The sequence below is a fragment of the Myxocyprinus asiaticus genome, chromosome 33 (assembly GCF_019703515.2).
Source record: "Myxocyprinus asiaticus isolate MX2 ecotype Aquarium Trade chromosome 33, UBuf_Myxa_2, whole genome shotgun sequence".
Lineage (NCBI taxonomy): Eukaryota > Metazoa > Chordata > Actinopteri > Cypriniformes > Catostomidae > Myxocyprinus > Myxocyprinus asiaticus.
This window is the reverse complement of record NC_059376.1, coordinates 43,753,255-43,769,234: the sequence shown is the minus strand read 5'-3', so window position 1 is coordinate 43,769,234 and position 15,980 is coordinate 43,753,255. Positions and strand designations below refer to the sequence as shown.

General features: G+C 39.8%; 1 protein-coding gene across 2 annotated transcripts; it reads right to left on the bottom strand.

Annotated features, from left to right (window-relative positions):
* LOC127423840 (zinc finger protein 608-like) lies at nucleotides 1-13,726 on the bottom strand. Of its 2 annotated transcripts, none has more exons than XR_007894387.1 (9): nucleotides 13,039-13,726; nucleotides 11,259-11,394; nucleotides 9,638-9,725; nucleotides 7,247-9,506; nucleotides 6,508-6,901; nucleotides 6,245-6,384; nucleotides 3,275-3,430; nucleotides 3,104-3,166; nucleotides 1-859 (listed from the first exon to the last, which is right to left on the bottom strand). XR_007894387.1 is itself a non-coding variant. In XM_051668471.1 (9 exons), exons 1-9 carry the CDS (start codon nucleotides 13,717-13,719, stop codon nucleotides 840-842), a joined length of 3,930 nt encoding a protein of 1,309 aa, XP_051524431.1. In that variant the 5' UTR covers nucleotides 13,720-13,726; the 3' UTR covers nucleotides 1-839. The 2 variants fall into 2 exon arrangements, 1 of the variants encoding a protein (XP_051524431.1); XM_051668471.1 differs by having other exon boundaries at nucleotides 3,283-3,430.
* Between the last annotated feature and the right edge of the window lie 2,254 nt (nucleotides 13,727-15,980).

Below are 15,980 nucleotides of genomic sequence, written 5' to 3'. Positions count from 1 at the left end.
CATCTTATCTTCACAATAAACTAAACATTTTCCATAAAAATACAACGACCGTGTAAAAACAACCTTCACTGTTTATTTGGATTGCCGAACATGTTAAGGCAGAGACAGTATAAAAAGCAACAGCAGTTTGATGGTGTAAAACCTAATGACAGAACTTGACCAACCTACACCACAGACTCTCTCTCTTCCAGAAAACCACTTGTAAACAGATTTAGTTCTGGATCACTATTGAAGTAACAAAGGAATACGTCTGCCGTGTAAATGAGGTGGGTAGACAACCGTATCCATTGCACTGAGTCAATACAAAGGTACATTAGCTAGTTTATAGTCGCTGCTGAGCTTTGTTAAACTATGTACATCTATATACATCACAATAATACTCTATGGCACTGAGATGATCTGTCGATTAATGTCCACTTTATCCAATACAATAGATTAATGGCTGTTAATAACAGTATATTCATGATAATAAGTTAATGCAGAGCGAGCCACCGTACATCACTTGTAATCTATTTTGCACCGTCCTTTACCACACAGAGGTGAGGAAATAGCAAAGACATTCAATAGTATGATTACACAACAATATAAGTGCATACAAACAGCTAGATGTAGCCATTTACAGGCAGAGAGGGTTTATACGGTCCTTGTCTTACAAAGCCTCAGTCATCGTTATATCAGCACATATATATATATATATAGTTCCACTGACAGGACTGTAGTCTTTCTTCATTAGTACATTCATTGGTTAGAAATGAAATTAGTCGCTGCCTCCAATGGAGGCGATGAGAAACACCATGGAATTGATGTCTGTGTGAATCTGTGTGTGGGTCGGGAATATCTCAGATCTTCCCGTCATTTTCTGTGAAGATTAAAAAGACAAGATTCTCAACATGTTGTGCTTTCGTTTGAAAACGCATTCATTTCAATACATTTACGGATTTTATCCGCACTGGTCTGGCATTTTCTTCCATCGAGATTGGATTAGGAACATGATGACATTAGAAAACTGAAAACTATTTAAAAAAGAAAACTTTTATTAATGTGCATGTGGCCTAAAATGAAAACATTAAACTAACAGCCTACAAATTGTAAGTAACAAAACTGTTATTTTACTTCATTTAAAGGGATAGTTCACCAACAAATGAAAATTCTGCCATCATTCACTCACCCTCATGTTGTTTAGACTTATGCTGCGTTCAAGTCCTCCTGGGAAGTTCAAACTTCCGAAGTCAGAAGTCGTAAATACTATGTGATGTGTGTTAAGGTAGTGGCTGGGCGATTTGGCTACAAAAATCTACATATTTTTATGCTTATTCACAATATTCAATATATATCTCGATAATTATGTTTTTGCTTAAATGGCATTAAAAGTGAATCAGATTGATTCATAACATTTTTTAATTATAATTAATTTTATTTATCACACATTTGCACATATACAGTGAAATTATTTTTCTTCGCATATCCCAGCTAAGCTAGGGTCAGAGTGCAGGGTCAGCCATGATATGGTGCCCCTGGAGCAGATAGGGTCAAGGGCCTTGCTCAAGGGCCCAACAGTGGCATCTTGGCAGTACTGGGGCTTGAACCCCCAACCTTCTGATCAGTAACCCAAAGCCTTAACCACTGAGCCACCACTGCCCATTGTGCTGTTTTTAGATTTACAGTATATACGGTAATAACTTTTAGCGGTTACAGTGTTTGAAATTGCGCTACTGTGTAAATATGCAGCACTTTGCGTTCCCAATGCACGTGAGCGACACTAAGAGTGCTAAAAAAAGCGTATCATAAATGTCACCTGTTCACTCTGAAGCACACACAGACCATGTATTAATTAAATTACATCGCAGACTTTTTCTGTTTAATAATCACAAATGACATTACTGAGATTTTGATGTTATTTTGATTAATTGTGCAGCCCAGAAGGACCGTGAAATTAGTTTGGAAACATTGTGGGAAAATACTGCAGTTACTCACGATATTGCTTAATTTGATATTGCCAGCAAAATCATCGTGATAATTTCGTGAACATCCGATGTATCGCCCAGCCCTATGTTCAAGTGTTATAAGTTGGAAAGAATGTACCCATTTTGCAAGCTGCAAAAGCTGCATATTAGTTGTGTAATTGGAGCGTTATCCAGTCCAATTGTAATCTATCTATTTAATTATTCTGGTGCCGCCACATGGAGGGGAATTTATTTTGTTTGCACATGCCTGTTGCCTCATAAACAAGCTAAATGAGTCTTATTTTCTGGCAAGCTTTTCCGCTAGTCTTCATTAACAGTACAAAAAATGCACACAAACTAAACTGTACAGTCAAAATCCAAAACTCCACAAGTGAAACTGAACTATTACCAATATTAATTTGGTTCCGCCATGATTCTTTAATCAACCCACCCACAACTCTGAAAGTCTGGCCCAAAGAAAATTCAGTTTTCTACACCACTTTGTGGTGGCATTCATGTGCTCTTAACTACTAAATATGATCATTCCGACATGACATGAAGGCACCATTTTTATTTGTTATTTTATCCACTTTTCTCCACAATTTGGAATGCCCAATTCCCACTACTTAGTAGGTCCTCGTGGTGGCGCGGTTACTCGCCTCAATCCGGGTGGCAGAGGACAAGTCTCAGTTGCCTCCGCTTCTGAGACCGTCAATCTGCGCATCTTATCACGTGACTCGTTGTGCATGACACCGCGGAGACTCACAGCATGTGGAGACTCATGCTACTCTCCGTGATCCACGCACATCTTACCACACGCCCCATTGAGAGCGAGAACCACCAATCACGACCACGAGGAGGTTACCCCATGTGACTCTACCCTCCCTAGCAACCGGTCCAATTTAGTTGCTTAGGAGACCTGGCTGGAGTCACTCAGCACACCCTGGATTCAAACTTGCGACTCCAGGTGTGATAGTCAGCGTCAATATTCGCTGAGATACACAGGCCCCCTACTTGAAGGCACCATTAATCGACTTTCTTTCTTCTGTGGAAGACAAAATGAGATGTTTGAGAGAATGTTAGCCTCAGGGGTGACATGAGGGTGAGTAAATGATGACAAAATTTTCATTTCTGGGTGACCTGTTTCCTACTTTTCTCACCACTGGAGCAGGTCTGTGTTGTCGTCACTTGCTGGTTAGCACCCAGCGCCGCAGAGCTCAAACCTTTAGAAGGAAAATCACAGAGCATTACAATCAACTCTTACCATTTGAGTTCTTTCCTCTGATCTGTAAGTGACACTTAATATTGACTGCAGTTCTGTTGTTTTTGACCTTTTCACCTGGAAATGGGTCATACTGCCCCGACACCAGCGTGTAGCCCATGCCCAAGTGAGTCAGGTGACGCGTTTGAAGGTGACGGCCGAAAGGAACCACTTCTCTCTCCCGTTCAGTTTCTCTGTCCTGCTCCGGAGATCCTCTCTCTCCAGGCTAATGAAGCAAAACTCCACTTTAGTGCATAGTATTTCATTGCAAAAACCTGTGTCTTATTTACTAACTGCTCCCAGTCCAGCTTTACCAGCACTTTCTACACTGGTATAGCATTGCAATGTGACCATTAAGACATTTTTTTCAACACAAACATTCTAATGAGGGTTATTATAAAATGAGCTTGATTCACACATAAAGGCCACATAAACTCCGTGCTTTCATGGCTTTTACGCAATATATATTTGGTCTGTGAGTGAAACAATATGCTTGTTGTTGTTATTCTACTCGAGACCTTTCCAAACTTTTACAGTACAGTGTACAGTTAATAATCATTTTTCATAAGTTATGAAAATGGAACGCTTCTAATATTTAAGCAAATGTAAAACCACTTGTTATGAGTTGGTTATATTGCCTATATGCTTTGTAAAGTGCAGCTTCTAAGCCTTTAAAAGACCCATTTCCTGTTGGTCAAGCCAGAAAGTTATTAACTTGATTATTTTTTCTCAGTGCACAGCGTGGGTCAATGTATGCCAAAATATTTATTTATTCTTTTTTTAAGCAACTCAAGAGCAAGCATAGTATATGCCTTATTTATTTTCTCTCTACATGGCAGACAACATGTATAATAAATAATATGGACCTCAATCTCAACATGTTTGCATAAATACTTTTGAATCCACAAGTAACATTGTTTTTCTTAATTAGTGAAATAATTCATTATTTCAGAAATGAAGGAATTTTCTCCCTCAACACATGAGTGCTTTGGCTGCGTACTCGCAGAATGGCACAAACACAACAAACTACAAATGCAAACCACTGCATGGACCTTAATCACAGTTGTACAATATTTGATTCTAGACATGAATGAAAACGAGATTGTGAGGAATAGACTTACAGTCCCTTCAATGGCATGCACTGCATAAAGCTGTATTAAGCTCCAAGATTACATCTCATTTTCCACAACTCATTTTTTATGGACATTTCTTGGAAAGATGTTATTTTCAATGTTTTGTTATTGGAGTGATCCAAAATACTTTAACCTGTTGATGCTCATTGACTCTACCCATGGGTTTGACTTTACTTTGCTTAAATTAGTTCACATTTACCATATAGTGTGCTGTTCAAAATTGTTCATAATGTTGACAAATTATACATCTTTATAATATGTCAACATCATTAACTCTTTTTTGACTAGACTATATAGTATATGTGAATTAATTTAAGCAAAGTAACATCAGTTCTGGGGGGTGGGCGTGGGGTGCACATCAACAGGTTAAACAGGTTAGTCTATCCCTCACAGCCTCGTTGTCATTCCCATCAAAAATGAAAGATGGCGCTACTGTGAATTCGGTCCTTAGAGGCTATGGTGAAGGTTTGAAGTAGAAGTATAAAACGGCCTGGGCCTCGTTACCCAAAAGCACCGTAAGCCTAAGTAAATCGCAGAATACATCTTACGATTCATCTTAGTTTTGCGGTCCGTTTCCCAAAAGCATCGTAACTTAAGTAGTACTTGAAAATGCTCATAGATTTAAAGTGCTCTGGAGTACTCGTACAGTGCAAAGAGCATCATAAGCACATTGACTTATGCAGACTTATAGCTACACTTTATGTTAAACTTTAAAATCAGGATAACTATGTTTTATTTATTTTTATTTTAACAGACAAATATAAAAATAATAATAATAATGAAATGCATAAAATAGATGGTCTATATAAATGGATGAATACATTAATTAGTAAACAAATATGTTATTTGTGTGGACTAGTTGGTAACAGCAAAGTGGTGGCATGACTGATGCAGACTAAATAATAAATTAAAATCAGAGACAGAAGAAAAAGTCAATAACTGCATGAAAATCATCAGTATATATTGGCTCATCATCCTTGTCTTCTCTTCCTATCTGACACCCTAAGGTGCTCTCGCCAGCACTACAAGTTGTGTAGCACCGCATGTTATAAATTTTGGGAGTAAAAGAGACCTCTGCTTTATTGGTGAATGTCCCTAAAGCGCATCTTCTAAACGTCTCCCTATTTTACGCTGCGTGATATCACGGTGAACCTCGTAATATTCAATGAATGCTTGTAATTAGCAGGATCATACACAGGGACTCCGCTGTCTTCACTAATCCTGGAAGCTTTCATATCAAGAGAAATGTGTGAAAACAAAATATTACACATGCACACCAGATTGTGAAAGCAGATTGTGTAAAAGAAATAGATTGTTCTGCACAAAATAATTGTCAAACAATATGTAAATATGTAGTTACTTTGGTTGAATATTTAAAAAAATATTTTTAAACAAATATTAGCGAGGTAAATTACAAATGATTGTAAAGTTACGCACAAATATAATGAAGTTACAATGACGAGCAGCAGATTTCAGCACTGTCACACGGACAGCGACTCAAGTAACACTTAAAGCACGTCCTCGCGTGTTCATGTTAAATGCAGTTTTGGGAAACGTACGTAAAAATAACGAACGTACGTAAAATCGCTCGTAGAAAATGCTCTTAACTAAGACCGATCGTTATTGGGAAAGGAGGTCCTGGTCTTGGGCTGTGTCTAGAAGGGAACATCCCCACATCCCCAAGAATCTCATTCGCTGTTACTAAGTTTAGGTTTAGTGGTAGGTTTAGGTTTCGGGGTAGGGTTTCTGTAGGACTCCAAATAAATGCAATACACACAGAGTGTGAACGTCTAATGTGGCTCTGGCGAGAATTTAGGTAACTGAGAGGTTACCTTCTAAACATGACCCTGGTCTTGTCTTGATAATAAATTGTACACCAGTGTCTTGTACTTGAATTACAAACGTACCACAGGAGATGTGCCATGATAAGGCAGGAGAGGATGTGACAGAAGCTCTAGCGCTGTAGAATCTGTCACTGGTTTGCTGCTTTGAGCCCCATCTGAGTCCTCTCTCCCCGCTGTTTTTCCATAAAGAGGGTAATGGAAACCTGGAATGGAAAAGACACGACTGACTCTTTACAAACAGTACAAAATAGTCTCCACTTCAGGGATATTTAGTGTGAATACTGGTGTGATATTTCCTTCTAAGGTGTATAAGTCTATAAGATTACCTGGGTAATTGTGTACTAAAGCAGGAGACATCACTCTGTAAGCACTGCTACTGGTGTCACACAGGTGTAAATACGGGTAGGAGTGCTGAAACTGGATAAAAGATTGCTGAGGTGATGGTGCGGCCCCTCTTGCAGTCTGTGAGTCTTCAGATATTTCTCCCACCATCTCGTCCCCGCCTGGTCTGGTACTGTCCTCCATGACATCAGCAGTGGTCTCACACTTGACGCTCTGGTGTTCGGTCTCCAGTCTGGACTCTGGCTCCAGTGGAATGTGCCAATCTTTCCCCTTGTCTGGACTGAAACTCAGTTCCTCAGACATCTTGTTAAACTCTTGATTTTGCTGCTTCACATATTTGGACTGATAAGAGTGGCTCCAGGACTGAGATTCTGAAGCCTAAACCCAGAGGAACATCTACTGTCAAACAGTTTCTGGTCTGACAAACCAATGAACAAACCAACATACTCACAGGGAAGCCGTTTGTTATGCAACAGTAGCCCTGTAGGATTAGTGTTTAATGCGTTCTTTGTCATGGACAATTTCAAAATAAATCAATAAATCGATCTCAATCGTCAAACAATCCTGGCATTTCGATAATTTGATGATTAAGGATCATACCTGTATGAAAAATCATCCCAAAACTGTATGAAAACAACACCAACACAACCTTTCTAGAAGTCTGTTAATTGTCTTTAAAAGAACATTTTCCTCAGAAAATGATAAATAACATCAGTAACTTACATTTAGAAATGTTACATTTGTGTCCACATTTGATTTTGAGTTTGAACTCTCCAAACTGAGGTCTTCAGATTCCTTGTTAACCCCTTGATCTTTTGTCATGGAGATATTGGATGACTTCCCCTGTTGCTGCTGAAATGATAGCTGCTTGTCCAAGTGCACATATATAAACCCAGGTTTCGCACAGTTAATTTTAACAGAGTTTGCCCCCTTATGAATGGACTGAGGAGAGTTTATAAATTGCTTTTGGTCGTCCTTTGTTCGCTCTTTCTGCTCAGATCCACGTCTAACTTGACCTCTACTCTGCTTGCTGTATTGGATTTCCTCACAGCATGTGTCAGGGAGTTGTCTATGGGTGCTGGGCATCATCAGAACCTTCTGGTCCATGGAAACACCACGACTGTACTGCCCATAGTACAAGGACTGAGCAAGTGCTGTGTCCGTTTCAGTCATGGGATACTGAAGCTGTGATTGAGTAGAGGAATCTGAGCTTTTTATATCCTCATTTAAATCTCTCAATTCATCCTTTGTCCGACCATAAGGTGAAGCCACCTTCAAAAACGAAATGGAATGTGCTTGTCCAGAGTGCATGTAACCTGGTATACAGTGAGATTCATATCCATGGCTGTGAGATGTTGACTGGACCTCTTTACCTGGGGTTACCGTGACTGCAGTATTCAATGAGGGAATTTTTAGATTGATGTTGCTGTTTGGGTTCGAGTCATGCGTCGAGTTTCTTCTAGATCTCGAGTTTGATCCTCCATCCTCGGCAGCATCTGATATGTCGGAGTATGCGGGGCTGTTTGTTTTCGCAGTGGCTCCATCTCCGTTTGTAAGGGGGCCACAGTCCATTCTCGCAGAGCTTCCGATAGAAGGACTTGGTGCATTGTCGGAAAAAGTGTACACCTTGTCCGCTTCCGCTCTAATGCTTGCCATGCGGCTTTCTTGCGTTTCACCTGGCCCATTTACAACATCCTGTTTGCTCAAATGTTCTTTCAAGAGGCTCACAGGGAAGTCTTTCCCGACACTCTTGGCATCGTCCGTTTTTGTGAACATTGGCTCGCTTTTAGGACTCCGTGGATCTTTGCAATTCTTGTCCTTCAATCGATACTTGTCCTTTCTCTTACCGACTTTTCTAAGGGTGGTGGGCACATTAGCCATGTTAACATGTGCAATAATGTCCAGCTTTGGCTTGATGGGTTTCAGAGAGAGGTTCTTGACATTTGTGAGAGCAACAGTTGTAGAGTTCTGATGGGAAGAATCCTCTTTAGCAGAGAACGCAGTGGGTGGAATTGCAGTCAATTTTGGGGGAGCAGGGGCGCCGGTAATGAGTCTGTTGGTCCGAGACTTGGCTGAGCATCTTTCAGTGAAGCCACATTCCTTTTTAACTTTGCTACAGATATCCCTCTTATCAATAGCACCCTCTGCTTCTAGCTTGGGCATCTCCACAGATGTGTTACGATCCGTAATGAGGCAGTTCTCAAGGACAACAGACATGTTTGAAATGAGCGGTAAGTTGCTCAGGTCATCTATAGATCCGTCCTTACTCGCCACGTTCCTGCGTATTTTAGCATTGGCTATGGCACTGTTGTTGTTGTTGTGCAATGCTTTTCTGCTCTTCGGAGAACCAACTGAATTGAGTTTAAACATAGTTCTGGGCTTCTTGGAGAGAACACTCTCAGAAGAATCAAAAGGTACAGAGCTGAGCGGATCATCAAAATCAGATAGTCTGTCCTCGCTCTCCACCTCAAACTCTTGCTTGCTTTCGCTGTTCAAGTGAGCATGAGACTGGTGGTATCGGAGCCCATTGATGTGTTTGTACTTCTTGTTACAGTTTGGATGCGGACAGTCTATTAGCATTGGGGATCCACAAACTTGATCAAGAAACATTGGGTCGGATTTACCCTGCGGCGTGGAAGGAGCGCTCCTGGATTTGGCTCGTATCCTTTTCCCATTTCCATTCCTGATGTCCTCCGCGACCAAGCTTAAATCTAGATCGGCTGGAGCTTTGCCTTTTCTTTTTCCACATGTAAATGAATTGTCCTCGACGCCATAGTATCCAGGTGTTCTACAGCCAGTGAGGTTCAGACTCCCTCGTCTTCCCTTGTTGCCGATTCCCACACCACGTCTCTTGTGACTTAGTCCTCTTATTTTGGAAAGACTCGGGTCAACAACTGGTTGATCAGGTATTGCCAGCCTCATTCGTTTACCACGTCCACGCGCACAGGGCATGTCCATGTCACTCATCGGTGACTCACAAAACCTAGTTAAAAACAACATGGGGTAATGAGTGTCTGTAAGTCCAGTGTTTATAGTGAATTACTTTTCTTCAATCTTAAGGAAATGTATAGACACTGCAGGTCAAGAAATCTTCAAGTAAGGAAGATGTATTACCGTGGTGGGGCCCAGTCATGCTTGGTACAGTCCAAGAGTGTTCCCACATAGGTCCTTTTCCTCCATGTCACATTCACAACTAGAACCCCTGGAGACAAAAACAGTTACTTGTAATGTGTCTTTCACAAATATTTTGTAGGCGTTAAAAGCTTGTGAGAACATTCCTTGTTATAGCTTTTATTCTACAATAGGAAAACAGAATTCATTAACACCTGCGCATACCAACTTGGAGTAACACTATACAAAAATTGTAATCGAATGTGTTAATACATGGTACTGGTGTACAAAATTAAGCCATTTTCTATAATCAGCAAAGGTTTTGGGTTTGTTAAGCATTACCATTTATCTATATTGTAGAGCTGCACAATTAAACGGGTGAAAAGTTTCAATTACAGCATTCCATTTATATCTACTCCAGTATTTTGTTGTATGTTGTATTTACATTTTTATTTCCAGTGGTTGAGCATTGTAACCAATCACAGACAAGTAAGTTGAGTAGATAAGCTTATCATTAAAGCAGATATATACTTTACACAAATACACGTATGCAGATGCGAGTGCGGTCTGATTAAAAATAACGTTCTTAAAGTGCGTTCTTGTGTTATCGTAGCAGGAACAAACCTCAGTACTCAAGGGGGCAATAGAGTTTCCTTCAAATGTCTGTGCCATTAAAATGGATGTGCATTATTCAGGTAAGTTGTTATAAATATATTGACTTCACCTTACTTGCTCAGCAATATTCTCTTCAAACTGTTGCTCCGCATGACAGTTTTTGGCTTGAAAGAGAAAATTTACCATAGAAGCTGTAAGTTTCACACAAATGTCCGCTATAGCGCCTCTTGTGGCAACATTGAGAATGCAACACATACTTGCGTTATGTTATGAATTGCGGTCTGACACTTTTTGGAATGCAACAAGGCACTAAATTGAGCTTGCATAGCAAGAAGCATCTGCGTTCACGTACATGCGTAGAGTACGTTTTGTCCTAATGGCCCGACAAAACTAGAACGTTCCTGTTATAATATAACAATATACAGTAACAGCAATAATGTAATTATGGAACAAAGTTCTCAGCTTGTTTTTGAAAATGTAGCCTACATAAAGAATATGGCTTGCATTGGTCCAACACAAAATAAGTATTTTTGTGTAAATTCTATTAATTGAAATGAATTACCGTGATTTCAGTTATCAAGGGAATTAATTGACAATTATGATTAATTTTTGTAATAGTCATGCAGCCCCAGCCATATGGCTACATTTTAAAGGTTTTTTTATTGTATTTTCAAATAGACTCATTCTATGCTTGATCTCAGTGATGGAAGTTAAGATGGTGGTCTGCAATTTTAATTTGCTTAATCAATATGCAACTAGTGTCTGCTCTTCCTTCAAATGACTCCGTCTTACTGCTGCTTTGAAAATGCAGTCCTGTCATAAACACAACAAAACTTGCACTCTCCGCTCAAATAACGATTTATTCATAATGTGGTGTAATATAGTAAGAAGAAAAGGTGCTATATATTATTTGATAAAACAATGAGGAAAGCTTGTCTGCAGAAGACCTTTCAACAGTCTTTACATATTTCTGTTTCATATGTGTGGGAAAGCTGCAAAATGCTCTTACCTTCTTCTGTTTCATGCCACACAATACCCTCCAGATTGACGCTCGTTCCTGGCTGACATGGCTCCATGTAACTGGACTCTATGGTTTTCTCTGTTTCCTGTGTGTTTGTTCCAACTGACCGTGTCATAACACTCAACTGGGGAGAGAGTAAAAACACAATGAAGCTGAAGTATAATGCAGTTACATACAAATTCCTTGTTGCATACAATGTACGAGGATGCTGAGACTATTTGATCTCTTCAGTATTTTTTTTATTGCTTATTAGTGGCTAATAATCAAGAAAATATCTAAGTGATTATCCTTTGCTTGGACTATCAGCAAATTATATACTACCTCATTAAGGTATTGACAAATTCTTCATTCAAGGAAAACACACACAAAAAAACAACAACAACAACAACAACAAAGTAATGAAAACATTAAAGGAATTTTTTGGGTTCAATACAAGTTAATCTCAATCGACAGCGTTTGTGGCATAATGTTGATTACCACAAAAATTAATTTCGACTCGTCCCTCTTTTTCTTTAAAAAAGCACAAATGTGTGTTCCAGTGAGACACTTACAATGGAAGTCAATGGGGTCAATCTGTAAACATTAAAATACTCACTGTTTCAAAAGTATAGACACAAGACATAAACAATATGTGTGTTAACATGATTTTACTGTGATTAAATCACATACTAACCACATCTGTGGAAAGTTAGAGACAATTTTTCTACTTTGTTGCCATGACAACGTAACACACCTGTAAAAACGACGATTTAAACAACTTTACAGCTCAAATAATAAATGAGTTTTAACAGTAGAATTAATGTAAGTGCTTTTATAAAATTATAAACTTCAAATTTCTGCCTTTAAACCCTCCAAAAATTTGGCCCCATTGACTTCCATTGTAAGTGTCTCACTGGAACACACATTTGTGCTTTTTTTATTTTAAAGAAAAGGAGGGACGAGTCGGAACGAATTTTTGTGGTGATCAACATTATGCCACAAATGCTGTGGATTGAGCTGAACCCGGAGCATTAGTTTAAGTATATATCTGAATGGCCTCTATTCAAACAATATGTCACTGAGATGAAGATGAAATGAAACACACATGTATGTAATCTTATAGACACAATAGCACAGAATGGCAGGACTGGAGGGGGTGGAGCCTCTATCTTTAAAACTGTAAATAACACACGAAAAAGATCATCTTGGCTTCTTTGTCAAAAACAAATAGAGGAAATCACATTGCTCAGGTTTCCATTAGCAACAGACAGGAAGAATTTCACAGGGGATGAGTTAACAAAGGAAATGGCTGACAAACAAAAGAAAAAGCTGTTATTAAATTGATCTTGGAACGCAACCAAAATGCCTTCATTGCAGGAATGGTGTTTTGTGCTGTTTTTGTTTTTTAGAACTCACTCTGCCTGATCAAAGATTCATTTAGCCTGTAAATAAGGCAGACACAGACAGAATAACGCCTAAAGCATCTTTGCTTTGCACACTACAACATTTCCTGAGCATGCATATAAGCTTCATTCTTCAAGTATGCAAACACTGTATCCAACGTCACCTCATTCTACAGTCTAATTCACATTTCCTCGCGTCCATAAAGATCTTATCAAGATGTTTGGTGCATATTAGTAGTTTGCTGTAAGCCAGACTATGACTGGATTCATATTGATTACACGGGTCGATAGAGCAGATTCAGACGTGACAGCGAATTTCCCTTGAATGAGAGCAATGAGTGCTATCAGAAGAGAACAAACGATTTAGAGGACAGATTTGATCTTACCGTCTTCAGGTCGTGTTCTTGTGTGTTCGTGTCTTCAGTGTGTTCGACAATAGCCGCGTCCATTCCGCCCCTACCGACGAGATTCTCCGTCCCTCCGACAGCGCATCCATTCTCTGACTGCGATCCGAATTCATCAGCGAGCTTCTCTTTACGCGTCCTGGCGGATTCTTTCTCTCTTTTCAGCCCTTTGCCTTGATTCTTCCCTCTCTTGCCGTCTTTGCCTTTAGTCACGTCGCTGGAGCTGTCCACCGCCGGTGGTGCTGAATTCATCTCTGGAGCCTCTCCGGGGCGTCCTTGAGCCTCCCTCCGTTTACCGACGCATACTTTAGGAATCTCCAGCGAGGACGATCTGTCAGTGTCATTCGAGGAATTTCTCCTTTTCAGCTTGAATTTCTTGGGCTCTTTGCACAGATATCCCTGCTGCGGCTCCCCGGCTCCCGTCAGGCCGTTAAACGCATCCGCTGCACCTGCGCAACTGCACTCGAGCTCCACACGACCTTCCGCCGCGCTGCTTTTAACGCTCGAAACGCGATTCATCTCCAATCTCTGTCTTTCTTTCTCCAAATCCGCGTCCAGGTCGATGATTAGATTCCCCACACCGATCTCCCAGTCATCACCGCTGTCGTCGGGATCAACTCCGTGTGGCTTGATGCTCTGTTGAACGGAGGAACCGACTGACATTCTCCACACAGATTTGTGACAGAAAACAGTGATGCATCCTCAATCAAGAGGATGGGAGGGAATTAATCTCACAAGTGCTAATGTGAATATGAATTACTGTGGGCTTCAGTCACGGTGCTGTTCTGCTAAACGGTTTATGGTACAGCTCTGTATTTTTACACTTCTAGGATCAACATGTGTGTAACAATGCTGCTGAAATCACTTTTAGCACATGAGCACTTTAACAAGAACCTTTGCATGTCGTACACTCTTAAAAATAAAGGTTCCTTATCAGCATGCATGGTTCCATGAAGAACCTTTAAGATCCATGGAACCTTCCCGTTGCACAAAAGGTTCTTTGTAGTGGAAAAGGGTTCTTTAGACTAGTAAAAGGTTTCTCAAAATGGTTCTTTTAAGAACCTTTCACTGAAAGGTTCTTTGGGGAACCAAAGATGGTTCTTCTATGGTATTGCTGCAAAACACCCTTTTTGGAACCTTTATTTTTAAGAGTGTAGAGTTGATAAAAAAAAATGCATAATGTGCTTTATATAGTCTTTTTGTTAGTATGTCTTCTCTTTAGTTTTCATTCTCCTATATTGGAATAAAACACAAAAAGCTTGCATGAAATGTTCTCCTAGATGTCCCTGTTTGTAACCTGTGCATGCTGTTCCCGAATAATTCTGTGAATCAGTTCTCAATAAATTATGTTTGTTTTAAGCAGTGTCTTTACACTGTAAAATGTCCATAATTTCAACGCTAAAAGAATGTAAAAATGCTACAGTAAAAAACGTTAATTAAGGGGGTTAAAGGGACAGTTCACCCAAAAGTGAAAATTCTGTCATCATTTACTCACCCTCATGCCATCCAAGATGTGTATGACTTTCTTTCTTCTTCAGAACACAAATGAAGATTTTTAGGAGAATATTTTAGCTCTGTAGGTCCATACAAGTGAATGGTGACCAAAACTTTGAAGCTCCAAAAAGCACATAAAGGCAGCATAAAAGACTCAAGTGGTTTAATCCATGTCTTCTGAAGTGATCTAATCGGTTTTGGATGAGAACAGACCAATATGTAACTCCTTTTTCACTGTATAAATCTCCTAGTACCATGTAGCGTGTAATCGAGCTTGAAATCATGATTGAGCCTAGAGACTGCAATGGCAAGATGTACAGTAAAAAAGGAGTTACATTTTGGACTGTCTCACCCCAAACTGACTGGATCGCTTCAGAATAGACATTTAAAGACACTGCTTAAAACAAACAGATTTCACTGTAAAACATAATTTATTGAGGACTGATTCACAGAATTACACTGTGTGCACAATTATTAGGCAAACTGTTTTCCTCAGGATTAATTTTATTGTTGAACAAACACAATGCTCTCAGTCAATCCAAAATGTTATTGAACCTCAAACCTGAATGTTTAACAAAGGAAAAGTGAGTTTTGGCTTTCTCAGGGGAATATATAAGTGTGCACAATTATTAGAAAACTAAATTACAGAAATAATTTCTCCCAACTCAATTGTTTATTCTCAATTTTTAGAGTAGGTGCAACAAATAAGTAAAACAAAATGACAATTAAATAAAATTTTTGGCCTTTCAGAAATATTCAGTGACCAATATAGCCACCCTTCTTTTCAATAACTGCCATGAGCTTTCCATCCACGGAGTCTGTCAGTTTCTTGATCTGTTCACGATCAACTTTCACTGAAGCAGCAACCACAGCCTCCCAAATGCTGTTCAAAGAGGTGTATTGTCTTCCCTCACGTTTGAGAAGGGCCCACAAGTTCTCAGTAGGATTTAAGTCAGGTGAGGAAGGGGCCAAGTCATTATTTGGGCATCTTTGAGGCTCTTGCTGGCTAGCCAGTCAGTGGAGTACTTGGATGCATGTGATGGAGCATTGTCCTGCATAAAGATCATGGCCTTCTTGAATGCTGAGGACTTCTTCCTGTACCACTGCTTGAAGAAAGTACTTTCCAGAAACTGGCAGTAGGTTTGAGAGTTGAGTTTCAGTCCATCTTCAACTTGAAATGGTCCAGCTACCTCATCCTTAATGATAGCAGCCCATACCAGTACCCCTCCTCCACCTTGCTGGCACCTGACTCGAAGTGGTGCTCTGTGTCCATTACTGATCCAGCCACGGGCCCATCCATCTGGTCCATCAAGAGTCACTCTCATTTCATCTGTCCATAAAACCTTTGAAAAATCTGACTTCAGGTATTTCTTTGCCCAGTTTTGATGCTTCAACTTGTGAATATATTCAGTGGTGGTCGTGTTTCAGCC